Source organism: Papio anubis, chromosome 16 (assembly GCF_008728515.1).
Source record: "Papio anubis isolate 15944 chromosome 16, Panubis1.0, whole genome shotgun sequence".
Lineage (NCBI taxonomy): Eukaryota > Metazoa > Chordata > Mammalia > Primates > Cercopithecidae > Papio > Papio anubis.
The window spans coordinates 20097316-20123664 of NC_044991.1; the positions used below are offsets into that span (position 1 = coordinate 20097316).

Genomic DNA, 26349 nt, shown 5'->3' on the forward strand with positions numbered 1-26349 from the left:
AAAAAAATGAGCTGAGCGTTGTGGCAGGAGCCTGTAGTCTCAGCTACTCGGGAGGCAGAGGCAGGAGAATGGTGTGAACCCGGGAGGTGGAGCTTGTAGTGAGCCGAGATCGCGCCACTGCACTCCAGCCTGGGCGACAGAGTGAGACTCCATCTCAAAAAAAAAAAAAAAAGGCGGGGGGACTGATTTTGCATTTGGCTTCCTGGTACACCTAAGTTTTTTTCAATATAAAATAATGGTTGTTTTTTCTTTCTTTCTTTTCTGAGATGGAGTCTCACTCTGTTGCCCAGGCTGGAGTGCAGTAGTGCAATCTTGGCTCACTGCAACCTCCACCTCCTGGGTTCAAGCAATTCTCGTGCCTCAGCCTCCTGAATAACTGGGATTACAGGTGCACCTCCACCACGCCTGAGCTAATTTTTGTATTTTTAGTAGAGACGGTGTTTCACCATGTTGGCCAGGCTGGTCTTGACCTCCTGACCTCAGGTGATCCTCATCCTCCCAAAATGCTAGGATTACAGACGTGAGCCACAGCACCTGACCCAATGTAAAGAAATATTTTAAATTGCCTACTTCCCCTATCTTCCCAGACCCTAAGTATTTGAAGATGGTGCTCTAGGAGGTTTGATTTGCAGCTTCAAGGACTCCAAGTGTGTCACTATCTCTTCCCAGGCACGTGGACCCAGACCTGATGGGCTGTTCATCAGAGGGTCCCTCCCACTGAGGACAGGACCTCTTCCTAGCCTTGGTGGGGTGCAGCATAGGGGGTGCCTGCCTGGGCTGAACCCTACCTTCAAGAGGGCAGCCCAGAGCCCCTAAGCCCCTGACCAATGAGAGGCAGGATCCCCGCGTCGCGGCCGCCAAGGCCTGGGGTGGTGCCCTAATGGTGCCTTGGGGAAGAGCAGGGAGTGAGACCCTAGCTTCGGGGTCCCAAGGCTCCAGTTGAGTTGGGGTTCTGCCATACGATTATAACCATCATCGAAGCCTCTTATTTTCAGTATTTTAGTGGAGGAGCTGCAAGGCTGTCCCAGGCCAGGTCTGTGTCCCTGAGCCAGGTTCCCACAGCCTCACTGCCTAGTCTGTGACCTTGCTGAGTCACTTTTCCTTTTTGAGCACCAGTTTCCTGATTTTTTTTTTTAATTTTTTTATTTTTTATTTTTTTTATTTTTGAGACGGAGTTTCACTCTTGTTGCCCAGGCTGGAGTGCAATGGCGCGATCTCGGCTCACTGCAACCTCCGCGTCCAGGGTTCAAGCAATTCTCCTGCCTCAGCCTCCCGAGTAGCTGCGATTACAGGCACGCAACATCACACCTGGCTAATTTTTTGTATTTTTAGTAAAGATGGGGTTTCACTATGTTGGCCAGGCTGGTCTCGAACTCCTGACCTTGTGATCCACCTGCCTCGGCCTTCTAAAGTGCTGGGATTACAGGCATGAGCCACCATGCCCGGCCTCCCAGTTTCCTGATTGGTAAAGCAGGATAAAAATGAAAATATCAGCAACCTCATAAAGTTGTTCAAGATAGTATCTAGCAAGTGAGTGCTCAGCAGATAGTAGTGGGTGCTCAGTCAGTAGTAGTCAATGTCGTCAGTGCTGGCATTCCCATCACTCCCCCAATGCCCAGAGATGGCTCAGCCACCCTCCACTCCTCCCCGATGGGGTTACTTCCCCCTTCTCTTGTCCCTACCCCTGCACCTGAGGAGTATGAGGCACTAGGCCACTGCAGCAGGTCCACAGGCCATCAATGCTTTAATTTTGTCAGAGGCGGGCACTGAGCACCCTGCTGAGGTCTCCCCAGCTACTGTGCCACAACTAGCTCGGAGCTGCCACTCTAATAGCAGAGTGGAGAGCTGGGGTCAGGGCCATAGCCCCTAGGCTGAGGAGGCCTTCTTGCAGGACCCCAACCACAGAACAAGTGGTCCTCACAACACCTGCGGCCTGCAGACTCCTTTTCCTTCTGCCAAGGAGTCTGAGATGCTTCATGCCCATCAGACCATGGGGTGGCCTTCGTGGGAGACCTGCAGGGCCAGGCTGGCCAGACCTGGCCAGAAAGACTTCCCAGGGAAGGTGCTTGGCTCCCTGTTTCAGGGTAGGCCATGGTGTAGGCCCCTCGAAGGGGTTGTGGCTGGGGTGATCCCAGGGGGCATTGCTCCAAGTGCACAGGAGGTGGCAGCAGGGTCAGGCAAGTTCCCGTTCCAGGGACATCAGGAGGGAGGGTAGAAGCCCAGGGAGTGTGCGAGGCTGCTGGGATGAGGGAGTTCAGGGGCTACCAGCTAACCAGCCTCAGCTTAATGGTTTCTCCATCCTTGGGTCTGTAGTCAGCAATACCTGCAGAAACAGATTGAGCAAGGCGGGGTGAACTGGGCAGAATATTGTACCCTGCAACCTCATCTTCCAGTCTCCCAACCCTGAGGCCAGGGTCTGTACGAATCCACCTGGGGCTTGGTGGTGAGAAGCTGGAACCTCCCCAAAGCCTGCTCAAAGACTCTGAACTCAGCTTCCTAAAGGGTTCCTGAGGCCACGGGCTCATCTGGCAATAAAAACACCTGACAGGAAGGGCCGCTGTCTTGGTAACACCCTCGGGGCCATCGGGAAGAGAAACTTGCGCAGTGTGGTCTGGAGAGGGAACCAGGACCATGCATGAAGTCTCCCGGGAGTCAGCCTTCACTCACTACAGAGAATCCAGGCTCTAGGAGGATGCCTGGATTCAAGCCCCAGCTCTGTTATTCATTACTGCTGTGACTCTGGACAAGTTATTTAACCTCTGAGTGAGTGAGTGTCGGTGCGCTTGTTGGTTAGGTGGGAATGCAGCCTGCAGGGGAGCTGAAAGGGCCCTCTGAGAGAGCCAGGTGTCAGAAATGTTCCCTTTCAATGGAGGTGCTATGATCCAAAATGTCTGTGTTGCCCCAAAATTTAAATGTTAAAACCTAACCTCAAAGGTGATGGGATCAGGAGGCCTTAGGGCCTTTGGGAGGTGATTAGGTCATGAGGGTAGAGCCTCATGAATGGGATAGGAAAGTGCCATTATAGGCCGAGCAGGGTGGCTCACACCTGGAATCCCAGCACTTTGGGGGGCCGAGGCAGGTGGATCACTTGAGCTCAGGAGTTCAAGACCAGCCTAAGCAACATGGTGAAACCACATCTCTATCAAAAATACAAAACACTAGCTGGGCTTTGTGGCATAGGCCTATGGTCACACCTACTCAGGAGGCTGAGGTGGGAGGATTGCTTAAGCCTGGGAGGCGACGTTGCAGTGAGCTGAGATCGTGATACGGCACTCAGCGTGGGTGACAGAGTGAGACCCCCATCTCAAAAAAAAAAAAAAATTTTTTAAACTACCATTATAAAAGAGGTTCCTTCACCAGGCAAGGGCCAGGAAAACATTTTTTTTTTAAATTTAAAAAGAGGCCCCAGAGGCCTGTCGTGGGGTGGAGGGACGGCGGGGGATAGCATTAGGAGATATACCTAATGTAAATGACGAGTTAATGGGTGCAGCACACCAACATGGCACGTGTACACATATGTAAGAAACCTGCATGTTGTGCACATGTACCCTAGAACTTAAAGTATAATAAAAATAAAGAAGGAAAGAAAAAAAGAAAAAAAAAGAGGCCGCAGAGAGTTGCCTTGTCCCTTCTACCATGTGAGAACACAGGCAGCAGGTACCACCAGAAAGTGGGCCCTCATCAGACACTGAATCTGTCCGTGTCCTGATCTTGGACTTCCCAACCTCCAGAACTGTAAGAAATACATTTCTGTTATTTAATTTAATTTAATTTTTATTTTATTTTATTTTGAGATGGAGTTTCGCTCTTGTCGCCTAGGCTGAAATGCAGTGGTGTGGTCTCAGCTCACTGCAACCTCCATCTCCTGGGTTCAAGCGATTCTCCTGCCTCAGCCTCCCGAGTAGCTGGGATTACAGGCGCCCGCCACCACCCCCAGCTAATTTTTTGTATTTTTAGTAGAGACGGGGTTTCACCATGTTGGTCAGGCTGGTCTTGAACTCCTGACCTCAGGTGATCCACCCGCCTCAGCCTCCCAAAGTGCTGGGATTACAGGCGTGAGCCACCGTTTTCTGCTGTTTATAAGCCACCTAGTTTATGGTATTTTGTAATAGCAGCTTCAATGGACTAAGACAAAAGGGAACTCAAATTATAACTCTCATCCACTTTCCACCCCAAGGAAGATAGAGGAGTGATTTATGCAACTGGTTGATTTGGGAAGAATAAACTAGGCACGTGTAGCGGGGGCTCTCTCTGTTTTTCTACTGGGAGTGGGCTTCCTGCTAGACTTAAGGGCAGAGTGCGTAGGAGGTAGAGGCTACAACTGCCCAGGTCTGCTTCCTGGCTGGGTCCACCTAGCTCTCACCCTAAGCTACATCCTCCTGTCTTTATCAGTAATAGAACTGGCCAGACTTGGGGTGTCCATCTGTAGCTCCTATTTTTTATTCCCCAATTTATTCAGAATGAGAGCAAGAAAAAAGAATGCTTTTTAGTGGGCTCCCTCAGAAAGTCCCGCCTTCTCTAAAGCACTCGCCACAATGCTTGACATACGGTAAGTGCCCCATAAAAGTTCTTTAGGGGTGGAATATAAAGGCAACTTAAGTAGCAAGAGTAGGGACAGATGACCTTTAAGGGTCTGTTTGCAGGCCAGGCGCAGTGGCTCACACCTGTAATCCCAGCACTTTGGGAGGCTGAGGCGAGCAGGTCACTTGAGGTCAGGACTTTGAAACCAGCCTGGCCAACATGGTGAAATGCTGTCGCTACTAAAAATACAAAAATTAGCTGGGCATGGTGGCACACGCCTGTAATCCCAGCTACTTGAGAGGTTGAGGCAGGAGAATCACTTGAACCCAGGAGGCAGAGGTTGCAGTGAGCTGAGACCTCGCCATTGCACTCCAGCCTGGGCAACAGAGCAAGACTCCATCTCAAAATAAATAAATAAATAAATAAATAAATAAATAAATAAATAAATAAATATGTATATGTATATGTATATAAAAGTTTTACCAAGTAGAAATTTTAAAATTATACATGTGGGCAACATTTTATTTCCACTGGATAGCATGGCTCCACTTTTTTATGAAAAACTTACTGGCATATTTTTTTAAAGTATCTAGAGGAAAAATTAAGTAATTTTGGCAGAGCATGGTGGCTCATGCCTATAATCCCAGAACTTTGGGAGGCAGAGGCAGGCAGACCGCTTGGGCTCTGGAGTTTGAGACCAACTTGGCCAACATGGTGAAACCTCGTCTCTACCACACATAGAAAAATCAGCCGGGCATGGTGGTGTGTGCCTGTAGCCCCAGCTACTCAGGAAGCTGAGGTGGGAGGATTGCTTGAACCCGGAAGGTTGAGGCTACAGCGAGCTGAGATTGTGCCACTGCACTCTAGCCTTGGTGACAGAGCAAGACCGTATCTCAAAACAAAAACAAAAACGAACAACACCACCACGTTATTTTGGCTGGGCGCGGTGGCTCACACCTGTAATCCCAGCACTTTGGGAGGCTGAGGCTGGTGGGGCTCACTTGAGGTCAGGAGTTCAAGAACAGCCTGGCCAACATGGTGAAACCCCATCTCTATTAATAATACAAAAAAATTAGCTGGGCATGGTAGCAGGCACCTGTAATCCCAGCTACTAGGAAGGCTGAGGCGAGAGAATCACATGAACCCAGGAGGTGAAGGTTGCAGTGAGCCAAGATCGCACCACTGCACTCCAGCCTGGGCAACAAGAGCAAAACTCCATCTCAAAAAAAAAAAAAAAAAGAGAGAGAGACATTATTCCTACGTAGTAGGAATTCTAGGTGATTTAAATTTTCTTCTAGTTCTTTTTTTTTTTTTTTTAATAATCTATTTAGTTTCCTGGAATTTCCACAATAACTTACATAAAAATTCTAAGACTTCAGTTCAATATAATATATCCAACTTTGAGCATCATTGATTTTGTGAAGCTGTGGCCCAGGAGGGTGCTAGGGAAAGCTGGGGTAAGTTGATGAAGCCTCTTGGCTGGGTAAACTTGGGGTAGGGGGCACGTCCAGGGCGTCAGGCCATGACTCACCTTGCAACAGGGGCGTGTCGGGGTCTCGGAGGAGCTGCCAGAACTCCCTTTCCCCAGCCGCTTTCCCCATCACAGAGGTCAAGTAGGGGCCTGACAAGGAGGCCTGTGTTTCATATCTACAAAAGGGAAAGGCAGAGAGAGAGAAGAGGCAGCTGTTGTCCCTAAGGGGAGAGGCAGAACTCACCCACAGCAGGAAAATCCTTTCCAAGCTCTTTGGGCCGACACTAGTCAAACCCTTCCCGGGCCACCTAGCCACAGGTCTGTGGTCTCAACTCCTTCCCCTCCAGATCCCCGATCCTGCCTGCTCAGGCTTCATCCTCTCCACGCTGACCATGACCATGGCCTCCAGGAAAGGGGCATCTATTATGTTATCAGCTCAGCAGTTGTCCCCTCTCTGGGGGGCTGATGTTATGGGGCATGAGAATCAGAAGCTGCCGGTGTCACCTAGAATGTGTACAATGTACAATGAGAGAGGGTGAAGCCTGCATGCAGAGAGAGGGAGGGTCATGGGAAATGCAGGCAGAGACACCTGGCAGTGGCACTGGGTCTCTGTGGCTCAGTGGCATTCCCCTCTTCTTGGGGCTGCATGGCTCAGCTACCTCTCTGATTCTACATGCTCTACACCCACTGTTGTGGAGAGGGTTGGAGTTCAATTTCTGGCCCTGGCAGCCAAGAGACTCCTCACTCACACTCCCTCTTTCCTGAGCTTCTGGCCTCCAACTTTGAGTTTCTTCACTCTGTCTGGATGCCACTGCCACAGGAAGTCTCTTAAAACTCCGTGAGCCTGGGCCAGGCACAGCGGCTCAAGCCTGTAATCCCAGCACTTTGGGAGGCTGAGGCAGGCAGATCACCTGAGGTCAGGAGTTCGAGACCAGCCTGACCAACATGGAGAAACTCCATCTCTACTAACAATACAAAATTAGCTGGGTGTGGTGGTGCATGCCAGTAATCCCAGCTACTGGGGAGGCTGAGGCAGGAGAACCACTTGAACCCGGGAGGTGGAGGTTTGCAGTGAGCCGAGATCGCACCATTGCACTCCAGGCGGGCAACAAGAGCGAAACTCCATCTCAAAACAAAACAAAACAAAACAAACTCTGTAGGCCAGGTCCTTCGTCCCTCCCACAGGAGGAAGCAGCACGATCAGGGCTTCCCCTGGAAGAGTGGCTTGAAGAGATGAGTGGGATTTGCCAGAGGAGAAGGGAGGAGAGCGGGGCAGAGCCGAGAGGAGGCAGAGAGAAGAAAGGCACACAGGTGCACAGAATTTGGGGGAATGGTCTTTCAAAAGAGCGGGGTCAGGCCAGGCACGGTGGCTCATGCCTGTCATCCCAGGACTTTGGGAGGCCGAGGCGGGTGGATCACTTGAGGTCAGGAGTTCGTGACCAGCCTGGACAACATGGTGAAACCCCATCTCTACTAATAACACGAAAATTAGGCTGGGTGTGGTGATACAAGCCTGTAATCCCAGCTATTCAGGAGGCTGAGGCAGGAGAATCGCTTGAACCTAGTAGGCGGAGGTTGCAGTGACCTGAGATCACACCACTGCACTCCAGCCTGGGTGACAGAGCAAGACTGCTTCTCAAAAACAAAAGCAAACAAACAAACAAACAAAAAATAACAACAAATGAGCGGGTTCTGGGAGAATGCAAATGAATGAAAAGGAGGTGAGACCATCGAGGTAACAGAGGAGTGATGTGAACCGATGCATCTTCCAGAAAGTACCCTCTGGGGTAATACAGCCCTAAGTTATTGAAGGTTGCAGTCTTAGAGACAGAGGGATTTTTTTGGTTTTAAGAAACACAGGCTGGGTGCAGTGGGTCACATCTGTAATCCCAGCAGAGGCAGGGGCAGAGGCAGGTGGATCACCTGAGGTCGGGAGTTTGAGACCAGCCTGGCCAACATGGTGAAACCCTGTCTCTACTGAAAATACAAAAATTAGCCAGGTGTGGTGGTGGGCCCCTGTAATCCCAGCTACTTGGGAGGCTGAGGCAGGAGAATTGCTTGAACCCAGGAGGTAGAGGTTGCAGTGAGCTGAGATTGTGCCACTGCACTCCAGCCTGGGCGACAGAGTGTAACTCCCTCTCAAAAAAAAAAAAAAAAGAAAGAAACACAAATCTATTTGGGGTGACTTAAGCGAAGGGAAAGTACTGTTCTAAGGAATGTCACAGAGTAGCCCTTTTCCCGTTCCTTAACTCTGCAGGGCCATGTGCTGCACAGGGCCACTTCTCTCCACATCTGTCTATCTGTCTGTCTGCAGAAGAGCTTTCTCCGCTGTGCATTCAGGGGCCTCAAATGTAGTCTTCATGCCTGAACCCAGTTCCAGCATCCACACACATTAACAAGAGAACCATTTCTCAGACTGGAGTCCACAGTGTCTTCCCAGAGGTCCCTGAGCTCTGAATAAAAATGTTAAATTCAAATTGTCTTTCATTTTGCTGACAATATTCAAACCCGAATACCAGCCGGTTCTGGGTAATCTCAGTCTGTGGGTCTCAGCCCTCCCAAGGGCACTCAGCCTGTGTGTGGCCATCAGTGACTGCGCTGGTGCCCAGCAGCATTGCGCTATGTGCCATAGGCCACCAGGAAGGGAAGGGAGGTGGCCCTCATAGTGAATGAAGTGGCTGAGCCAGGGCAGGAGTGCTCAGGCTTCACTGCAGCTCAAATACAGGGAGGTACTAAAGTGCAGGCTGGCGCCTCTGCAGAGCGTCCTTATTTGAATGATATTGGTTTTTATACTTTTCTATTTAATTTACAAAGTTGTTGGGGATTTAAAGCTGCCTACTGCTAGAAAGAGAAAGGACTTTTTTGTGTGTGGTAGAGGCAGGGTTTCGCCATATTGGCCTGGGTGGTTTTGAACTACTGGCCTCCAGTGATCTGCCCGCCTTGGCCTCCCAAAGGGCTGGGATTACAGGTGTGAGCCATCACACTCAGTCTTTTTTTTTTTTTTTTTTGAGAGAAGTTTGGCTCTGTTGCCTGCTGGAGTGAGTGGCGATCCTGGCTCACTGTAAGTCTACCCTTGTTCACGCTTATTCTCCTGCTCCCAGCCTCCCGAAAGAAGTTGGACTACAGGCGCTCACCATCAAGGCCTGCTCATTTTTTTTTTTTGTATTTTAGTAGAGACGGGTTTCTACTCCCAGGGCCTCATCTCCTGACTCCAGAGGTCCGCCTCGGCCTCAGCCTCCCAAAGTGCTGGGATTACAGGCGTGAGCCACCGCGCCTGGCCTTTTTTTTTTTTTTTTAAAGACAGAGTCTTCTTCTGTCATCCAGGCTGCAGGACAGTGACATCATCATAGCTCACTGCAGCCTTGAACTCCTGAGCTCAAGCTGTCCTCCCACCTCAGCCTTCTGGGTAGCTAGAACTACAAGTGCACACCATCATGCCCAGCTAATTAAAAAAATTTTGGGGGGCCGGGCACGGTGGCTCATGCCTCTAATCAGTACTTTGGGAGGCCGAGGTGGGTGGATCACTTGAGGTCAGGAGTTCGTCACCAGCCTGGCCCACATGGTGAAACCCAGTCTCTACTAAAAAAATACAAAAATTAGCCAGGCATGGTGGCACACGCTTGTAATCCCAGCTACTTGGGAGGCTGAGGCAGGAGAATCGCTTGAATCCAGGAGGTGAAGGTTGCAGTGAGCCGAGATTGCACCACTGCACTCCAGCCTGGGCAACAGAACAAGACTCCACCTTAAAAAAAAAAAAAAAAAAAAAATTGTAGAGATGGTAGTCTCACTATGTTGCCCAGGCTGGTCTTGAACTCCTGGGCTCAAGTGATCCTCCTGCCTCAGCCTCCCAAATCACTGGAATTATAGGAGTGAGCCACCACCTCTGGCCAAAGACTTTATATTTAGTAAACATATCAGTACACATCTAAGTCATATTACAGAAGAAATAACTCAACCTGGGGTCTGGGAGAATTTTTGTACTTTGGAGGAGTCTTTGCATATCTCTGGTCTGAGATTCCCTGGCCTAGAGGACCTGAAGAACCCAATTGTGGGCCCTCCCTGGATGCAGGATGCTGTTCTCCAGGAACTCCCACTGGGGACAGAAATTGGGGCCCATTGGGAACAGAAACAGGTCCATGATTGTAGGGGAGAAGTCTGTGGTCTGCGTGACCTGGTGGAAGGCACTCAACTTCTCTGGGCTGGACTCCCTACTGATAACATGAGAATTACATTCATCTTATTTCATCATGGGCAGGACCTAGTATCAAATAGCAGTCCAGACATGCTCATTCTCAGACTGGTCTAAGCTCAGGGTGAGAAGCAAATGTAAGGACATTGTCCAACCTCCTTGAGGTAATTAATAAAAGGATTGGGCCAAACTTATTTCATAATAAAAGTTCTTATTCTGGCCAGCCACGGTGGCTCACGCCTGTAATCTCAGCACTTTGGGAGGCCAAGGTCGGTAGATCACTTGAGTCCAGGAGTTTGAAACCAGTCTGGGCAACATGGAGAAATACCATCTCTACAAAAAATTAAAAAAAAAAAAATTTGCCAGGCGTGGTGGCGCATGCCTGTAGTTCCCAGCTACCTGGGAGGCTGAGGTGGGAGGATCATCTGATCCTGGAAGGTTGAGGCTGCAGTGAACTGTGATTGTGCCACTTCGCGCTAACCTAGGTGACAGAGTGAGACCCTGTCTCAAATAAAGTTGAGATATAATAAAAGTTCTTATTCTGGGCCAGGCACAGTGGCTCACGCCTGTAATCCTGGCATTTTGGGAGGCTGAGGCAGACAGATCACTTGAGGTCAAGAGTTCAAGACCAGCCTGGCCAAAATGGAAAAATCCCATCTCTACTCAAAATATAAAAATTAGCCAGGTATGGTGGTGCATGCCCATAGTCTCAGTTACTCAGGAAGCTGAGGAAGGAGAATCGCTTGAACCCGGGAGATAGATGCTGCAGTGAGCTGAGATTGTGCCACTGCAACCCAGTCTGGGCGACAGAGGGAGACTCCATCTCAAAAAAAAGTAGATGGGTGTGGTGGTGCATACCTGTAGTCCCTGCTGCTTGGGTAATTTGAGGCTGCAGTGAGCTATGACTGTGCCACTGCACTTCAGCCTGGGTAACAGAGCAAGACCTTGCCTAAATAAATACATGGCCGGGCACAGTGGCCCATGCCCGTAATCCCAGCACTTTGGGAGGCCAAGGCAGGCAGATCACCTGAGGTCATGAGTTAGAGACCAGCCTGGCCAACATAGTGAAACCCCATCTCTACTAAAAATACAAAAATTAGCTGGGCATGGTGGTACATGCCTGTAGTCCCAGCTACTCAGGAGGCTGAGGCAGGAGAATCACTTGAACCCAGGAGATGGAGTTTGCAGTGAGCCGAGATTGCGCCACTGCACTCCAGCCTGGGCAACAGAGGGAGACTCTGTCTCGAAATAAAAAAATAAATAAATGGGCCGGGCGCGGTGGCTCAAGCCTATAATCCCAGCACTTTGGGAGGCCGAGACGGGCGAATCACGAGGTCAGGAGATCGAGATCATCCTGGCTAACACGGTGAAACTCCGTCTGTACTAAAAAAATACAAAAAACTAGCCGGGCGTGGTGGCAGGCGCCTGTAGTCCCAGCTACTCGGGAGGCTGAGGCAGGAGAATGGCGTAAACCTGGGAGGCGGAGCTTACAGTGAGCTGAGATCCGGCCACTGCACTCCAGCCTGGGCGACAGAGCGAGACTCGGTCTCAAAAAAGATAAAAAATAAATAAATAAATAAATAAAAATAAATACACAGACACAAGTTGGGCCTCCAGAGCCTGGGTAACAGAGTGACACTCTGTCTCAAAAAAAAAAAAAAAAATTAGCATTAGCCAGGGATGGGTGGCACGTGCCTATTGTCTCAGCTATTCGGGAGGCTGAGGCAGGACAGTAGAGTTGCTTCATCCCCAGAGTTTGAGGCTGCAGTGAGCCGTGATTGCACCACTACACTCCAGCCTGGGTGACAGAGTGAGACCCTGTCTTTTAAAAACAAACAAACAAACAAACAAACAAAAAGCAGTTCTCACTCTGATGAAAGCAACGCTGTGTTGAGCGCTTGCTACGTGCTGGAACTTGCACATATAAAAAGCACATGCCACCATCTCTATGTGTACTAACTCCCAGACTCCTCATACTGGCCCTGCATGGAGGGGGCACAACTGTTCTCCTCAGTGAATTGTGGGTGCCTACCTGGAACCTAGCTGGTTAGAGCTGGGATTCCAACTGGGGGGTTCTGCCTCCAGAGCCTGCTCTCTCAATGACAATGCTGGCCTATGGCTCCCTGTTTCCATAACACCATGGGCAACAAAGGAGCGGAGCAGGTAGAAGCAGAAGCAGGGCCAGTGTCTCTCCCGAGGGAACCCTCTCCTCTGTCCCCTGTCTCTTCCGTGACCCTGTATCAGGCATGTGGGGCTGGGGTGGGGGTAAGGACTGGGAGGTGGGAGTCTCACGTGAATCCTCCTAACTCATGGGCCTTCTTCAGGACATCTTCCACGGTGGACCCGGCAAGAACAGAGATGGATTGTCTGTATGGCAGCAAGAGGCTAAGCACCTGCAGTGTGACACTGATGACCTCTTGGGTCTGAGGAATGGTCTCGGCAGCTGGTTCCAACATGACTGTGCCAGGGAGAAAGGAAGGGGTAGTTGGTGTGAGGACAGGGATCCTGGATATTTGTCTTCCTGTCTTCCCTCAAAGACACCTGGACCTTGTCCTTCCCCAAGTCCTCATCTCCATCAATGCCACCACCACCTGCTCAGCTGAAACCTGGCTTCCATCCCAGCCTCCCCTGTCCCTCATTCCCCACATCTCCCACCACCCAAGATCAGGCCCCTCACTGGTTCCTCTGCTTCCAGTATCCTTCCTCCCACCTCTCTGGCACCTAGCACTCCAGAAGGCTCTTTCTAGAACATGTATTTGTTCACAATGCGTCTCTGTTACCCTGATGGGCTCACCTCCCCTTCATTCATCTGCCTTCCACTCCATCATTCTCCCAGATCCCATTCTTTTGCAAGACGATTCCTCAAAATTCCTTCAAACTCTGTGCACCTCTGTGTCTTTGTTCTTGCTGCCTCTTCTCGGCTCTACTCTATCCATTCTTGTATTTTTTTTTGGAGACAGAGTCTCACACTGTCGCCCAGGCTGGAGTGCCATGGCGCGATCTCGGCTCACTGCAACCTCTGCCTCCCAGGTTCAAGTGATTCTTGTGCCTCAGCCTCCCTAGTAGCTGGGATTATAGGCATCAACCACCACACCTGGCTAATCTTTTGTATTTTAGTAGAGACAGGGTTTCACCATCTTGCCTAGCCTGGTCTCAAACTCCTGGGCTCAGGCAATCCACCCGCCTCAGCTTCCCAGAGTGCTAGGATTACAAGCACGAGCCGCCGTGTCCAGCCTCCTTCTTCTCCATTCTTTTCTTCTTTTTTCTGTTTTTTTTTTTATTTTTTGTTTATTTATTTTTTTTTGAGACAGAGTCTCACTCTGTCACCCAGACTGGAGTGCAATGGCGCAATCTCAGTTCACTGCAACCTCCACCTCTGGGGTTCAAGTGATTCTCTTGCCTCAGCCTCCTGAGTCGCTGGGATTACAGGCACTCGCCACCACACCTGGCTACTTTTTTGTATTTTTAATAGATGGAGTTTTGCCATGTTAGCCAGGCTGGTCTTAAACTCCTGACCTCAGGTGAGCCACCTGCCTTGGCCTCCCAAATTGTTGGGATTACAAGCATGAGCCATTGCACCTGGCCTCCTTCTCCATTCTTAATTGGCAAATCCAATCACCTCCTTAGCCCCTTTCTCAGAGGAAGCCTGGATCATGCTGCTACTGGGGCTTATCATGTTGTATTAGAGTTAACCAAAATGTGTCTCTCCTCATTCATTCCTTCATTCATTCATCCATTCACTCAAACATGTCTGTACTGGGTATCACACAAGCGGTATGCCCAGGGCTCTCCATTTAGTGTCTTCCTCCCCACACTGTCAGCTTCCAGAAGCTGTGACCACATTTTGGCTGCTGTGTCCCATGCACACCCACAAACTTGTGCAGACTCAGCAAATCAGGACGAAGCACCCTCCCCTCACTGGGACGTCAACGCGTGCGCAGCAGATTGTAAAGGGCTGTGCTTCCACAAAAGGCTGGGCTACCTCGTGGTGCCAGGCAGTCTGGGAAGATCAGATCAATGTAGGTCTTGTGGTTCAGAACAGGCAGCAGCTGGGAAATCATGAGAGCATTCTGGAAGGCTCCGTCCTGCAGACTAGCCAACAAAGCAACGCTCGCCTTGAGACATGCTGTTCCCAGCTCTGCCCCAGGCATGGAGGAGGTCATGAGCAACTGGTGATAGAGTGGGGAAGAGAGGGAGGAGGTCAGCCGGTGGGGAGGGGCTAGGTGCTCCAGCCCCTGAACACTCCCCGCTCACTGTTCCCCAGGGTGGCCATGGCTCCAGAGTCTCTTTCCCACCTGTAATGCCAATGGGGTGCTGTAGACATTCCCAAAGTGGCCCTCGGGGGTCTGGGTCTTCAAGATCTTCTCTCGTACTGTCTTGATGGCCATGGTGATCCGTTGTCTCCGACCAGGGTTGAAGTTTGAGCGCTTCAGACAGGTGAATGCCAAGCCTGCCATGGCAGCTGTGTCTTGAAGGGGGGAACAGAACACGTGATGAGCTGGAGAGCCAAGGGGCCAGGACAGGTGGGGGCTTGAGAGTCAGGCCCTTGTAGCTATGGGCAACCACAGGAGGGCTTGGAGAAGAAGGGCAACATGGTCAGATCAGCTGAGGGCACCAACTCAACCTGGTCTGCCCAAGACTTTCCTTGTCTGGACCCTGAAAATCCTATGTCCCAGGAAACTGCTCATTTCTAGGCAAACTGGTTTGGCTGATCACTCTGCAACTTGAGGGATAGAGGTTAGGGAGAAGGACTGGAGGAGGGAGGCCCGAAAGGACTTGACCCTATACCACCTATTTCCAAACTTGGCCACACATTGGAATCACTAGGGGAGTTTTATTTTATTTTTTATTTTTTGAGACAGAGTCTCACTCTGTTACCCAAGGCAGTGGTGTGATCTCTACTCACTGCAGCCTCCGCTTCCCAGGTTCAAGTGATTCTCCTGCCTCAGCCTCCCGAGTAGCTGGGACTATAGGCATGTGCCACCATGCCCAGCTAACTTTCGTATTTTTAGTAGAGATGGGGTTTTACCATGTTGTCCGGCCTGGTCTTGAACTCCTGGCCTCAAGATATCCACCTACCAGCTCCAAAGCTGACTCACAGCTGGAGCATCACCCATGAGTCCCACCAATTCACCCCTAAAAGACTTGATACGGAGGGGTCCCAAGGAAAGGTGAGTGTGGGGCCAGGGTATGGAGGTCATCAGTGCAGGCCTGGGGACTGAGGGAGTGCCAGCCTGGCCTCAGTAGGGTCTGACCTACTCACCCACAGAGTGGTGGCCCTGGTGGAGAGGTTCCACAGCATACAGGAGTTTGTCTACCACGCTGCCATGGACCCGCTTCTGGTGGAGACACAGGGCCAGAATGCCCAGGCCATACTGGTAGTAGCTAGTGTGGGGGTGGCCCTTGTGATCATGGCCTCGGAGGGAAAAAAAACCAAGTGGTTGCCTCTCTGCCCCCACCCAGCAGCCAGCCCCACCAGCGCATGGGACCCCTGGTCTGCACTTTCCAATACACTCCTTTGGGTCATGGGATCCTTCATTCCTTCACTGCCTCAGCCCATACGTGCTGAGGTCTCACTGTGCATCTCACTGGGCTTAGAGGAAGCAGGAGACCCATGGCAGATGGGCACTGCGCAGTTCAGGCCTCAACCACAGCAATTGCTCATGAGACTGCAATCGTAATGGGAATGCAGACCAAGTAGTGATATTTGGGCGGCTGGGAAGTCAAGACAGGATCCTCCAAGGAAGTAATGCTGGAGGGGGCTGGGGATGGGTGGAGGCAGAGCCAAAGGTAGAGCAGGAGTGAACTGCACGTCGGGGAGCCAGTCCAGATGGAGGGAGCCTGTATGAAGACACCGGCTTATGAGTTGAGAAATGAGAGAGAGCCGTATGGCCGGAGCCCACAGAGGGCAGGTGTGTGTGGGAGGCAGAAAACAGATGAGCAGAGCTGGGGAGAAGGTAAGGTAGACAGGCTGGGCCACAGAGCAGTGAGGGGCCCCTGCAGAGTTTAAACAGTGCCAGCAAGATCAGGTTTATATTGAAAAGGCTGGCTCTGGCTGTTGTGTGCTGGGTCAAGTCAGGGCAGGAGAGCTAGTAGAGACAAAGGCGTAAGTCATAAGCAGGCTGTCCAGTTGTCCCGAAGGTGGATAATCAAGTCAATCTTGGTGGCTTGCCAATACAAGACTTGCCAATGGGCCGGGCACAGTGGCTGATGCCCGTAATCCCAGCACCTTGGGAGGCTGAGGCAGGCGGATCACCTGAGGTCGGGAGTTCAAGACCAGCCTGACCAACATGGAGAAACCCCATCTCTACTAAAAATACAAAATTAGCTGGGTGTGGTGGTGCATGCCTGTAATCCCAGGTACTCGGGAGGCTAAGGCAAGAGAATCGCTTGAACCCAGGAGGTGGAGATTGCGGTGAGCTGAGATCATACCATTGTACTCCAGCCTGGGCAACAAGAACAAAACTCCATCTCAAAAAAAAACCAAAAAATACAAAACAGAAAACACCTGTCAATAGAGTGTGTGCAGCGTGGGAAAGGCTGGATCAAGGATGACTATGGGGACAGGTTCGAGCCTCGACATGGGCAGTGAGACGGGCAGAATGGATGGTGGGAAAGACGCCTGGGGAGAAAACCCAAAGTTCTGATTTTCACTAGAGAATATCATCTGATGAGCCCTCCCAGGTGCTCCCCACTCCCAGCCGATGATGTCTGCTCACCAATGGCCCGCTTCTCATCCTCCAGGAACCGCTTGAGCTGTGAGACCAGCCTGTCCCCCTTGTGGCCCCCAACAAACTCGCAGTTGGCCCTGAGAGCGAGCAGGTAGAGGGCCAGCTGGCCCATGGAAGGCTTGCCGTGGCAGTCACTGTCATCCTCGCTGAAGGCAGACCTAGGACAAGGCCAGTTAATGGCTTTGTGAGAAAGTGCCACGCAGTAAGCCTGCTTGGAGCGCCCACCCCACCAGCATCACAAAGTGGAAAAAATCTTAACAGTGGGAAGCGTTAATAAAAGCACCAAAAGTAGGTGTGTTAGCTATATTGTTGTGAGGTGTATGCCACAAATATTTAATAAAGATGAACAATTAGATTCAAGGATAAACTCCGAGGGCTCCTGCATCCAAATCACCTGTGCCTGCCCCACTATTTTGTCCATACTTCACCCACATGCCCCCTCCTTTCTTTTTCATTTTTTTAATTTTATTTATTTATTTTCTTTGAGACAGAGTTTCGCTCTTGTTGCCCAGGCTGGAGTGCAGTGGCGCGATCTCAGCTCACCTCAACCTCCGCCTCCCGAGTTCAAGTGATTCTCCTGCCTTGGCCTCCCGAGTAGCTGGGATTACAGGCGTGAGCCATCATGCCCGGCCAGATTTTTATTTTTTTTACTGAGATAGGATCTCACTCTGTCTCCCAGGCTGGAGTACAGTGGTGCCATCATAGCTCATTGTAGCCTTGTTCTCCTGGCCTCAAAAGATCCTCCCACCTTAGCCTCCGGAGAAGCTGGGACCACAGGCATGTGTCACTACGCCTAGCTAATTTTTTTTTATTTTTGTTTCTTTCTTTCTTTTTTTTTTTTTAAGAGACGTGGTCTCAATATGTTGCCTAGGCTGGTCTCGAACTCCTGAGCTCAAGCAATCCTCCTGCCTCAGCCTCCCAAAATGTTGGGATTACAGGTATGAGCAACTATGCCTGGCCTTCTTTTCTTGCCACCCCTGCATCCACTTCTCAGGAGGGAGTCTGAGGAAGAGGCGCTTCATGGCTGCCCCTGATTATTTACCTCTCATTCAAACTCCAAAACAGGCCTCTCTGTAATGCCTCTTGAAAAGGGAGTACAGAAAGATGCTGCTTTTGGGTTGGTGCAGTGGCTTATGCCTATAATTCCAACACTTTGGGAGGCCAAGGCAGGCAAATTACCTGAGGTCAGGAGTTCAAGACCAGCCTGGCCAACATGGTAAAACCCTGTCTCTACCAAAAATACAAAAATTAGCTGGGCATGGTGGCATATGCCTGTAATCCCAGCTAGTCAGGTGGCTGAGGCACAAGAATCACTTGAACCTGGGAGGTGGAGGTTGGGGTGAGCCAAGATTGTGCCACTGCACTCCAGCCTGGGCAACAGAGTGAGAAAAAAAAAAAAAGAAAAAAAAAAAGATGCTGCTTCTGGACTCAGTATGAAAGAGTGTGGTCATGGATTAGTGATGTCTGCCTCATGCATGGGAGGGGAGCACACAGAGTCAGATGCTGCTTCTAGGCTTAATGTGGAAGACTGCAGTCATCAATTAGTGATGTCTACCTCAGGCACACTAAGGGAGTACAGAGTCAGATGCTGCTCCTGGGCTTATCAAAAAAAGAGTACAGCCATGGATTAGTGATGTCTGCCTCAGACATCACTGAGGAGGGGCAGTAGTAGCAAGAGGAGCCCTGCATTAGCATCTCTGATCTAATCCAACCAACCCCTTCATTCTATACACAGAGAAAGGCCCTCCATTGAAGAGACTGTGGTAATACCCTAGGAGGCACTGCTGGTAACCAAGCTTGAGGCTGTGCAGGTAGAGGTCCTCCTTGGTCCCCGCCTGCAGGCTGGAGAGGCGCAGGCCCACATAGATGCTGGGGTTCAGGTGCTCCAGGGAAAGCCGGTCCATCCAAGGCAAGAAGTGCTGGCCCAACTTCTCTACCAGATGGCTGTCCACCTCTGGTATTTCTTAGGAAAGAAAATGGTGCAAGTGAGGTCACAGGGCCAGGCCACCAGCAAAGAAGTGCTTTGACGTTACCAGGGCCTTCCCCAGGGAATACATGTCCTCACCCCCACCTCCATCCAGCACACACCAACTTGCAGGGGGAACTGCAGCCATACTGAAAGGCAGTGGGAGGGAAAAAGGGGGGAAGCATGTATCCCAAAAGAGCAGTTGGAGCCAGCCAGCGAAAGAGGTGGCAGGCTGAAGGTAGAGGATGCTATTGCCAGGCAACCACTCTGCCCATCAGCGGTGACGGTGAGACTGTATGCCAAGCTGTGGGGTGTGCCCAGGCACCTTGCCCAATCTCACTTGGTCCTCATGCCAGTCCTGTGATGTAGATACTGTCATCATTGCTTTGCACAAAAGAGGAAACAGAAGTTCAAAGTCATGTCATGTCTTACACAAGGCTGCAGAGCCAAGGATGGAACTAACTGCAAAGCCCCTGCTCTCTGGTGCCCTGCTGAATGTGTGCACTGCCCGTTTACAAAAACATCGGCCCACACGCAGAACATGTTACACATCAAATGTTCAAACAACACAGACTTCCAGCTGCTGAATTGAGGCTGCCTGGTGAACTTCCTCCATGAAGATCTCAAAATAATGCTTTTCCTGCCATCTCTGTTTAAGTGAAGAGGATCTGAGATTGTGAGATGAGCTCTTAGAAAACAGCCACAGCTTTTGCAGCCATTTACCTGTTGCAGTTGTATTTATTTGAAGCTGTGCAACCAAAATACTGAAACACCCTGGAAGTGGAAGCCTTACGGATAGTTCCAAGGGACCTGAGCTCAGCACAGGGTAGTTTAGAGTAGTTTGCCTTGGAGGCACCTTGGACTTTCTGTCCCCGTTTACCGCCTCCCAGTTGCTGCTGGGCTCCAGCTGCCTGATGGTGGCCTCCACTGTGCCATATCCCAGGGGACTAAGAAAAGGAGCTGTTGCAAGATGCCTCATCTGCCTCCTGGGCCTCCTGGTGCGAGGACCAGAGCTCCTAGAACACAGCTCCATCTCTGTGGGTTTGGGTCCCACAACCTCGTGTCTGTTTTCCCGACAGCTCCAGATATCTGTTGCTATAAGGTAGCCATCCACTAGCATGAAACCCTACATAATCCTTTGCTGTGTGGGCCCAGACCAGAGCACATGGCTGGTTTCTCACCAGATGTTAATGAAGAGAGACTGGGGGGTTGCTTTTTTCCCTTTCTCTCACTCAGAACCAATTTTGATGTCTATCTCCATTTCTCTGTCTCTCTCCCTCAATGTCTCTGAGGCTCTCTGGGTCTGTCTCAGTCTCCCCCAGCCTGTGTCCCTCTGGTCATCTGTGCCTCCTCACCTCTCTTTCCTTCTCCCTTTTCTTGAAACTCGCAAGGGAGTTCCCTGACCTCACCCTGGGCTCTCACCTCCAGCACGATTAGTCAGCACAGGGTTAGAAACTGAAAGACCAGGATCCAGCTGTAAAGGGAGAGACTGACAACCACAGAGCAGCCTCCTTAGAAGGAAGGGGCCAGGCAGATTCACCTAGGGTAATAAAAGCAGCCCTGGGTGAGCTCTTGCCCTACCAGCCCAGCCAGGCCAGCTAAGGGCTGATTGCTGTTGACATTCACAAGCACAGGAGCCAGACAGAGTGGCTCACGCCTATAATACCAGCACTTTGGGAGGCCAAGGTGGGAGGATTGCTTGACCCTAGGAGTTTGAAACCAACCCCATGCAATATAGTGAGACCTCATCTCTATAAGAAAATTTTTTAAAAAAGAAGAAGAAGAAGAAGGAGAAAAGGAAGCACAGGAGCCCACTTTGCATTAGCGTTTGTGCAGTGATCCTTGTCAATTTCACAATACACACACAGAACTTTAAACTGGGAGAGCAGGTGTCATGGGATCCTCCTTTGTACTACACCAAGGAGGAAGGCAGGGGAGCATTCTTAGCCCTATTACAGGTAAAGGAATGAGGCTGGGTGCAATTAAGTGACTCAGCACAGATATTTGCACCCCAAACCCCAGTTCAAGGTTCCCCAGACCCCAAGGGATGGGGGTTCCTGTGGGGTCAAGCTAATGGACTAAGTGTCCAAGGCTGAGGACCAGGCCAGCCAGGTCTGCAGGAGGGAAAGTTCTGGCTGGTTGAACCCAGAACTCCCCTGGGAAACTGTCCAGACATGAACCAAGAGCTGGGATTCCTGGGCCCAGACCTGAGGAGTCTGATTTATTTATGGAACACAGATGAGAGGCTTGGAGTTCTGGCTGGGCACAGTGGCTCACGCCTGTAATCCCAGCAATTTGGGAGGCCAAAGCAAGAGTATCACTTGAGCCCAGGAGTTCGAGACCAGCCTGGGCAACATGGCGAAACCCTGTCTCTACAAAAAAATACAAAAATTAGCCGAGCATGATGGTATGCACATGTAGTGCCCAGCTACTTGGGAGGCTGAGGTGGGGGGATCACTTGAACCCGCGAGGCAGAGGTTGCAGTGAGCCAAGATCGTGCCACTGCACTCCAGCCTGGGCAACAGAGTGAGAACCTGTCTCAACAAAAAACAAAACAAAAAAAGAAAAGTTCTAAAAAACTAAGTTCAGCAAAGCTCTGGTAAAGGTGGAGCACCCTGAGCGAGTCACTCACCCCTCCAACCCTCGACTTCTTTACTTGACACCTGGATATGACTGCACCCACCTCTCAGGGTTTCCCCAGAGTTACAAGAGCCCACGGTGGTGAAAGTGTATTGCTGAGCGTAATCCTAGGTGCAGAGGAGGGGAAAAGAGGCGTGGGCGGCCCAGAGTCCCAAAGCCTGCCTTCGGCCTCCTGTCTGAAGGAGCAGCCCTGAGCCTCTGAGCTCAGACTCACAGACAGGTCCCAGGAGACAGTGTGCTCCAAGAGACCCCTTGGGGCACAGAGCTGGAGCAGGCAGGACCTCTGAAGACTCACTTCCTGCTGCCTAGAATGTGTGTCCCCCACTCCTTTCCTGCCAGCTCCTTTTCTTCCTTCGAGTCTCAGCTCCCATGTTCCCTCTCGGTCCTCAGAAAGTCTTCCCCATGCCCAGCTATTTTTAAATTTTTTTTATTTTTTGTAGAGATGGGGTCTCCCTATGTTGCCCAGGCTGATCTCAAACTGTTGAACTCAAGCGATCCTCCCGCCTCAGCCTTCCAAAATGCTGGGATTTCAGGTGGGAGCACCTAACCATTGATTTCTTTTGTCCGTCCCCCTTCCCCAGAACACAAGCTCTAGGATGGCAGGAATTAGACTTGTCTCACGCCTTGCACATTCCCCAAAGGCTAACACTGAGAAAAGGCTCAGTAACTATGTGCTGAACGAATGTGTGAACTAAAGACTGAATTAACGGAGGAGATCTTGTCTGGTGAGGAGTCAGACATATAATCAGTCACAATACGATGTGTTAAATGCTGAGGTCCAGCTAAGTCCAAACTGCTATGGGAGCCCAGAGGGGCAGGTAAGTTCCCCTATCCTATGCCCCAGTCACCCTCCTAAGGACCCAGAAGGAACAAGCCACAGGACAGAGGCGAGTTACTCACCACAGATCTCAGCGAGGGCCCCCAGGACCCCCAGAAGGAAGAGGAAGGCCCCAAGGTGCCTCATGGCAGCAGCAGGTGGGTGAGCAGTGATCCGGAATCGGGAAAGACTCCTGGGGCTGGCCCTGCTGAGGCTCTCCTGACCACAGCCGGTCACCGCTCCGAGACAGGCAGCTTCCTGTCACTGATTAATCCTCCAGGCCTGCAATGCGCTGCTAAGTCAGCAGAGAGAGAGGGTGGAAAGGTCTGTGGTGGCAGGGAACAGAAGGCCAAAGAACAGAGGAAGGAAGGGCAGAGCAGCCCTCCTGGAGGCAGGGAACAAAGGGAGGAGGAGGGTGAGTGGGACCATGTGAGACATCTTGAGGCCATCCACGTTCCTGCTTAAAGAGCCCGGGACTAGCGCAGAGGGCCTGACGTCTGATCTGCCAAGTCTGTCCGACCGTGCCTGTCTGCTGTCCCCTTAGCTGTTCCAGTGGTGGATCGGCAGGACCGGGTGCCTACCTAGTACCCCTTACAGAAGGAGCCCCTGGTAGTGCCCACCTAGCCCAGGACAAGGAGCAGAACGGGAGCTGCAGCTGCAGTGGTCACGTGAGCAGCACTGCTGGAGTCAGTTGTTTTTCAGCACCACCCCCCTTGGTGGTGGAGGAGGGGATTGCAGGGGTGGGGGAGTTGGGCAGTTTGGGGGAGGGAGGGGTGCCGCTGGCCCCAGACCAGCCAGGCCACTTTTCTCAACCAATCTAAAAGAGCTGGGAGCCTCCTGGAGAGAACAAAACAAAACAAGTTAAAGAATAGGATTAAGGCTGGGCACAGTGGCTCACGCCTGTAATCCTAGCACTTTGAGAGGCTGAGACAGGCAGATCACTTGAGCCCAGGAGTTTGAGATTAGCCCGGGCAACATGGGGAAACACTGTCTCTACAAAAAAAAAAAAAAAAAAAAAAAAATTAACAGGGCGTGGTGGCGGATGCCTGTAATCCCAGCTACTTGGGGGGCTGAGGCAGAAGAATTGCTTGAACCCAGGAGGTGGTGGCTGCAGTGAGCTAAGATCATACCACTGCACTCCAGCTTGGGTGACAAAGTGAGACCCTGTGTCAAAAATAAAATAAAATAAAGAATGAGATTGAATCAATTGAGACACAAAACTACCAGAAGCAGGGGTACTTGCCAGAACTAGGAAAGTAACGTCAAAAAAAATCCCTGCAGACAGGAAAGAGAACAAAAGATTCCTCATCTGCCCAGTCCCACAGGAGCATCAATGTATATGAGTTAACTAGTGGTGGCTGTGTGACCTTGGCCAGGTCACTTAACCTCTCTGAGTTTAAAATAGTTCTTCCTATGTGAGATGAGAGGGTTAGGCAAGATCATTCTAACAGTTCCCTTTCAGCTCAATTTGTGAAGACACTATGACCTTAAAATATCTCTAATCATTTGCATGTACAATCTGTATTGTAATTATTTTATGGCAAATTGCCAAGGTTCACTCTTTTATGACAATCTGTTTTTGAGCTTGACTTATCACAAACCAAGCTCTTGACATAAATAAATACAGCAACGTGCATCTGTTTACGGAAGTACTTGAAAATTTTAAAAGATAGGTTGTCCAGTCAGAAAGGCTGGATGTGGCCACTAGCAGGAGCACCCTTGGAGGTCCTGAGGAAGAGGGGAGGTCAGTGGGGAGCCCAGCTTCTGCAGAACCCCACGTTTGGACCTTCAGGGGAGCCACGGCGAAGTGTGTGCAATAGAGCCACCTTGGTCCTGGGTGGGACTGCCTTGGCTCCCCCAACCCTCCGCCTGTTTCCAGTAACAACAATTATGATTCCTGCTATTTCCAGGAGGGCAGCCTGGAGGAGGTGGCCATGGAGGTGGCCTTCGTATCGTCAGCCTCTGGTGAGAAGCAGCAGCATCTTTCCAGAGAGTCACTTCTGATCCCCAAGGTTGTGAGGGTGTCGAAGTAAAGGAGAGAGACACCCCCCTGCCTGCCTACCTGGACTCAGTGCCAGAGGGTGGGGGGAGTAGGAATAGGAGGACAGCACATTTCCCATACATATTAGAAACAGAGTGGCTCATGCCTGTAATCCTAGCACTTTGGGAAGCCAAGGCAGGGGATTGCTTGAGCCCACGAGTTTGAGACCAGTCTGGGCAAGATGGTGAGACCCTGATTCTACAAAAAAAAAAAAAACCGCCAAGGATGGTGATGTGTGCCTGTAAGTCTCAGCTACTTGGGAGGCTACAAGTGGGAGGATCATTTGAGCCCGGGAGGCTGAGGTTGCAGTGAGCTGAGATCAGACCACTGCACTCCAGTCTCGGCAACAGAAGGAGACCCTGTCCTAAAAATAAAATAAAGTAAAATTTAAAAAAGAAATAGAGTGACTGGTCAGGGGTAGTGCTATTTTAGGTCATGTGGTCAGGGAATGTGAAAAACAAAAATGATTACATCATTTGCATCAGGATTTCTATTTTTTTATTTTTGAACTCCTGGGCTCAAGCGATCCTCCTGTTTCAGCCTCCCAAAGAGCTGGGATTACAGGCATGAACCACTGTACCTGGCCAGATCAAGATTTCTATTCGTGGTGAAAACTAGCTTGGAACGAGAAAGTAAAAGTCTGCCTGCGCTCCCACTAGACTGGGATAACACGGACCTCTAAAGCCAGCTGCAACATCAACAGGAAACATTTTTTTTTCTGTCTCTTTTTTTTTTCTTTTTTTTTTTGAGACAGGGTCTCATTCCTGTTGCCCAGGCTGGAGTGCAATGGCACGATCTCGGCTCACTGCAACCTCCTCTTCCCAGGTTCAAGCGATTCTCCTGCCTCAACGTCTCGAGTAGCTGAGATCACAGGCTCTCGCCACCACCCCCAGCTAATTTTTGTATTTTTAGTAGAGACGGGATTTCACCTTGTTGGCCAGGCTGGTCTCAGACTCCTGACCTCAAGTGATCTGCCTGCCTTAGCCTCCCAAAGTGCTAGGATTACAGGCATGAGCCAGCACGCCTAGCCAACAGGAAACATTTCTATCAAGGCCATGCATGCTACAGCTGTAAAGTGTCCTAATACCTGTGTTCTTTGACTACTACTTTTTTACTGATATTTATATTTTTCCCCCTAAAATCACAAGCGATCAGAAATTTGCTGTTTGATATCCCATTAGTAAGAATAGAACATCCCACTGTTGCCTGGAAGAGCTATGTCATTTTGACACAGAGAAGCAGTCTCAGATACGGTGTTTCTGGACTCAGCATTCCACATTTCTCTTAACTTTGTAGTTTCCAAGGAAACAACACTCTAAGTCCACTTTGCCATCCAGACCTGAAGCTGACCCTTCATACAGCGCCCTGTGATACTTTCAGCCTGCTTACCTCAAAACACTGCTTGCTTTACACTTCACCGAACTCCACCCTTCCCCTCAATTCTTTAATAGCCTTTCCTTGTGTTCAGCCAGATCACTGCAGTTCCTTTACTTGGTGGTTTCCCTCATTGGAATAGGTCAACTGGGTTTGTTTCTGGTGGTTTTAGGCTGACTTGGCTAGGACTAGCCTAATAATTAACCCAAAAGAGAAAAATAAAATTGAATGCATAAAGATGGCATGAGAAGAATGGATATAACAAATACACAATTCTGGTTCTATATGAAATATCTATTTTAGTGATTAAAAATGTATATATATGGCCGGGTGCGGTGGCTCAAGCCTGTAATCCCAGCACTTTGGGAGGCCGAGACGGGCGGATCATGAGGTCAGGAGATCGAGACCATCCTGGCTAACACACACACACACATAAATGTACATATATTAAAATCATATATTCATATATATATACACATATATATATATTTTTGAGACAGAGTCTCGCTCTGTTGCCCAGGCCAGAGTGCAGTCGTATGATCTCGGCTCACTGCAAGCTCTGCCTCCCGGGTTCACGCCATTCTCCTGCCTCAGGTTCC

At 50.4% G+C, this 26349-nt stretch overlaps 1 protein-coding gene across 2 annotated transcripts; it reads right to left on the reverse strand.

Moving 5' to 3' along the window:
- Nucleotides 1-1720: 1720 nt before the first annotated feature.
- TCN2 (transcobalamin 2) lies at nt 1721-25893 on the reverse strand. Of its 2 annotated transcripts, none has more exons than XM_017945254.3 (10): nt 25766-25893; nt 22419-22627; nt 18683-18875; nt 16901-17070; nt 15445-15597; nt 14477-14649; nt 14164-14350; nt 12474-12639; nt 6053-6168; nt 1721-2323 (listed from the first exon to the last, which is right to left on the reverse strand). In XM_017945254.3, the coding sequence occupies exons 2-10, from the start codon at nt 22480-22482 to the stop codon at nt 2262-2264; spliced, it is 1284 nt and encodes a 427-aa protein (XP_017800743.1). In that variant the 5' UTR covers nt 22483-22627; nt 25766-25893; the 3' UTR covers nt 1721-2261. The 2 variants fall into 2 exon arrangements, with proteins under 2 accessions (XP_017800743.1, XP_017800742.1); XM_017945253.3 differs by having other exon boundaries at nt 22419-22630.
- Between the last annotated feature and the right edge of the window lie 456 nt (nt 25894-26349).

Excerpts from the sequence above, each read along its gene's own strand:
- TCN2 (XM_017945254.3), bottom strand. The coding sequence starts at position 22,482 with ATGAGGCACCTTGGGGCCTTCCTCTTCCTTCTGGGGGTCCTGGGGGCC. Across the intron at positions 15,598-16,900 it reads GGATGAGAAGCGGGCCATTG|GCCATGATCACAAGGGCCAC; the intron begins GTGAGCAGACAT and ends TTTCCCTCCGAG. Across the intron at positions 12,640-14,163 it reads AGACTGCCTGGCACCACGAG|TCATGTTGGAACCAGCTGCC; the intron begins GTAGCCCAGCCT and ends TCCCTGGCACAG.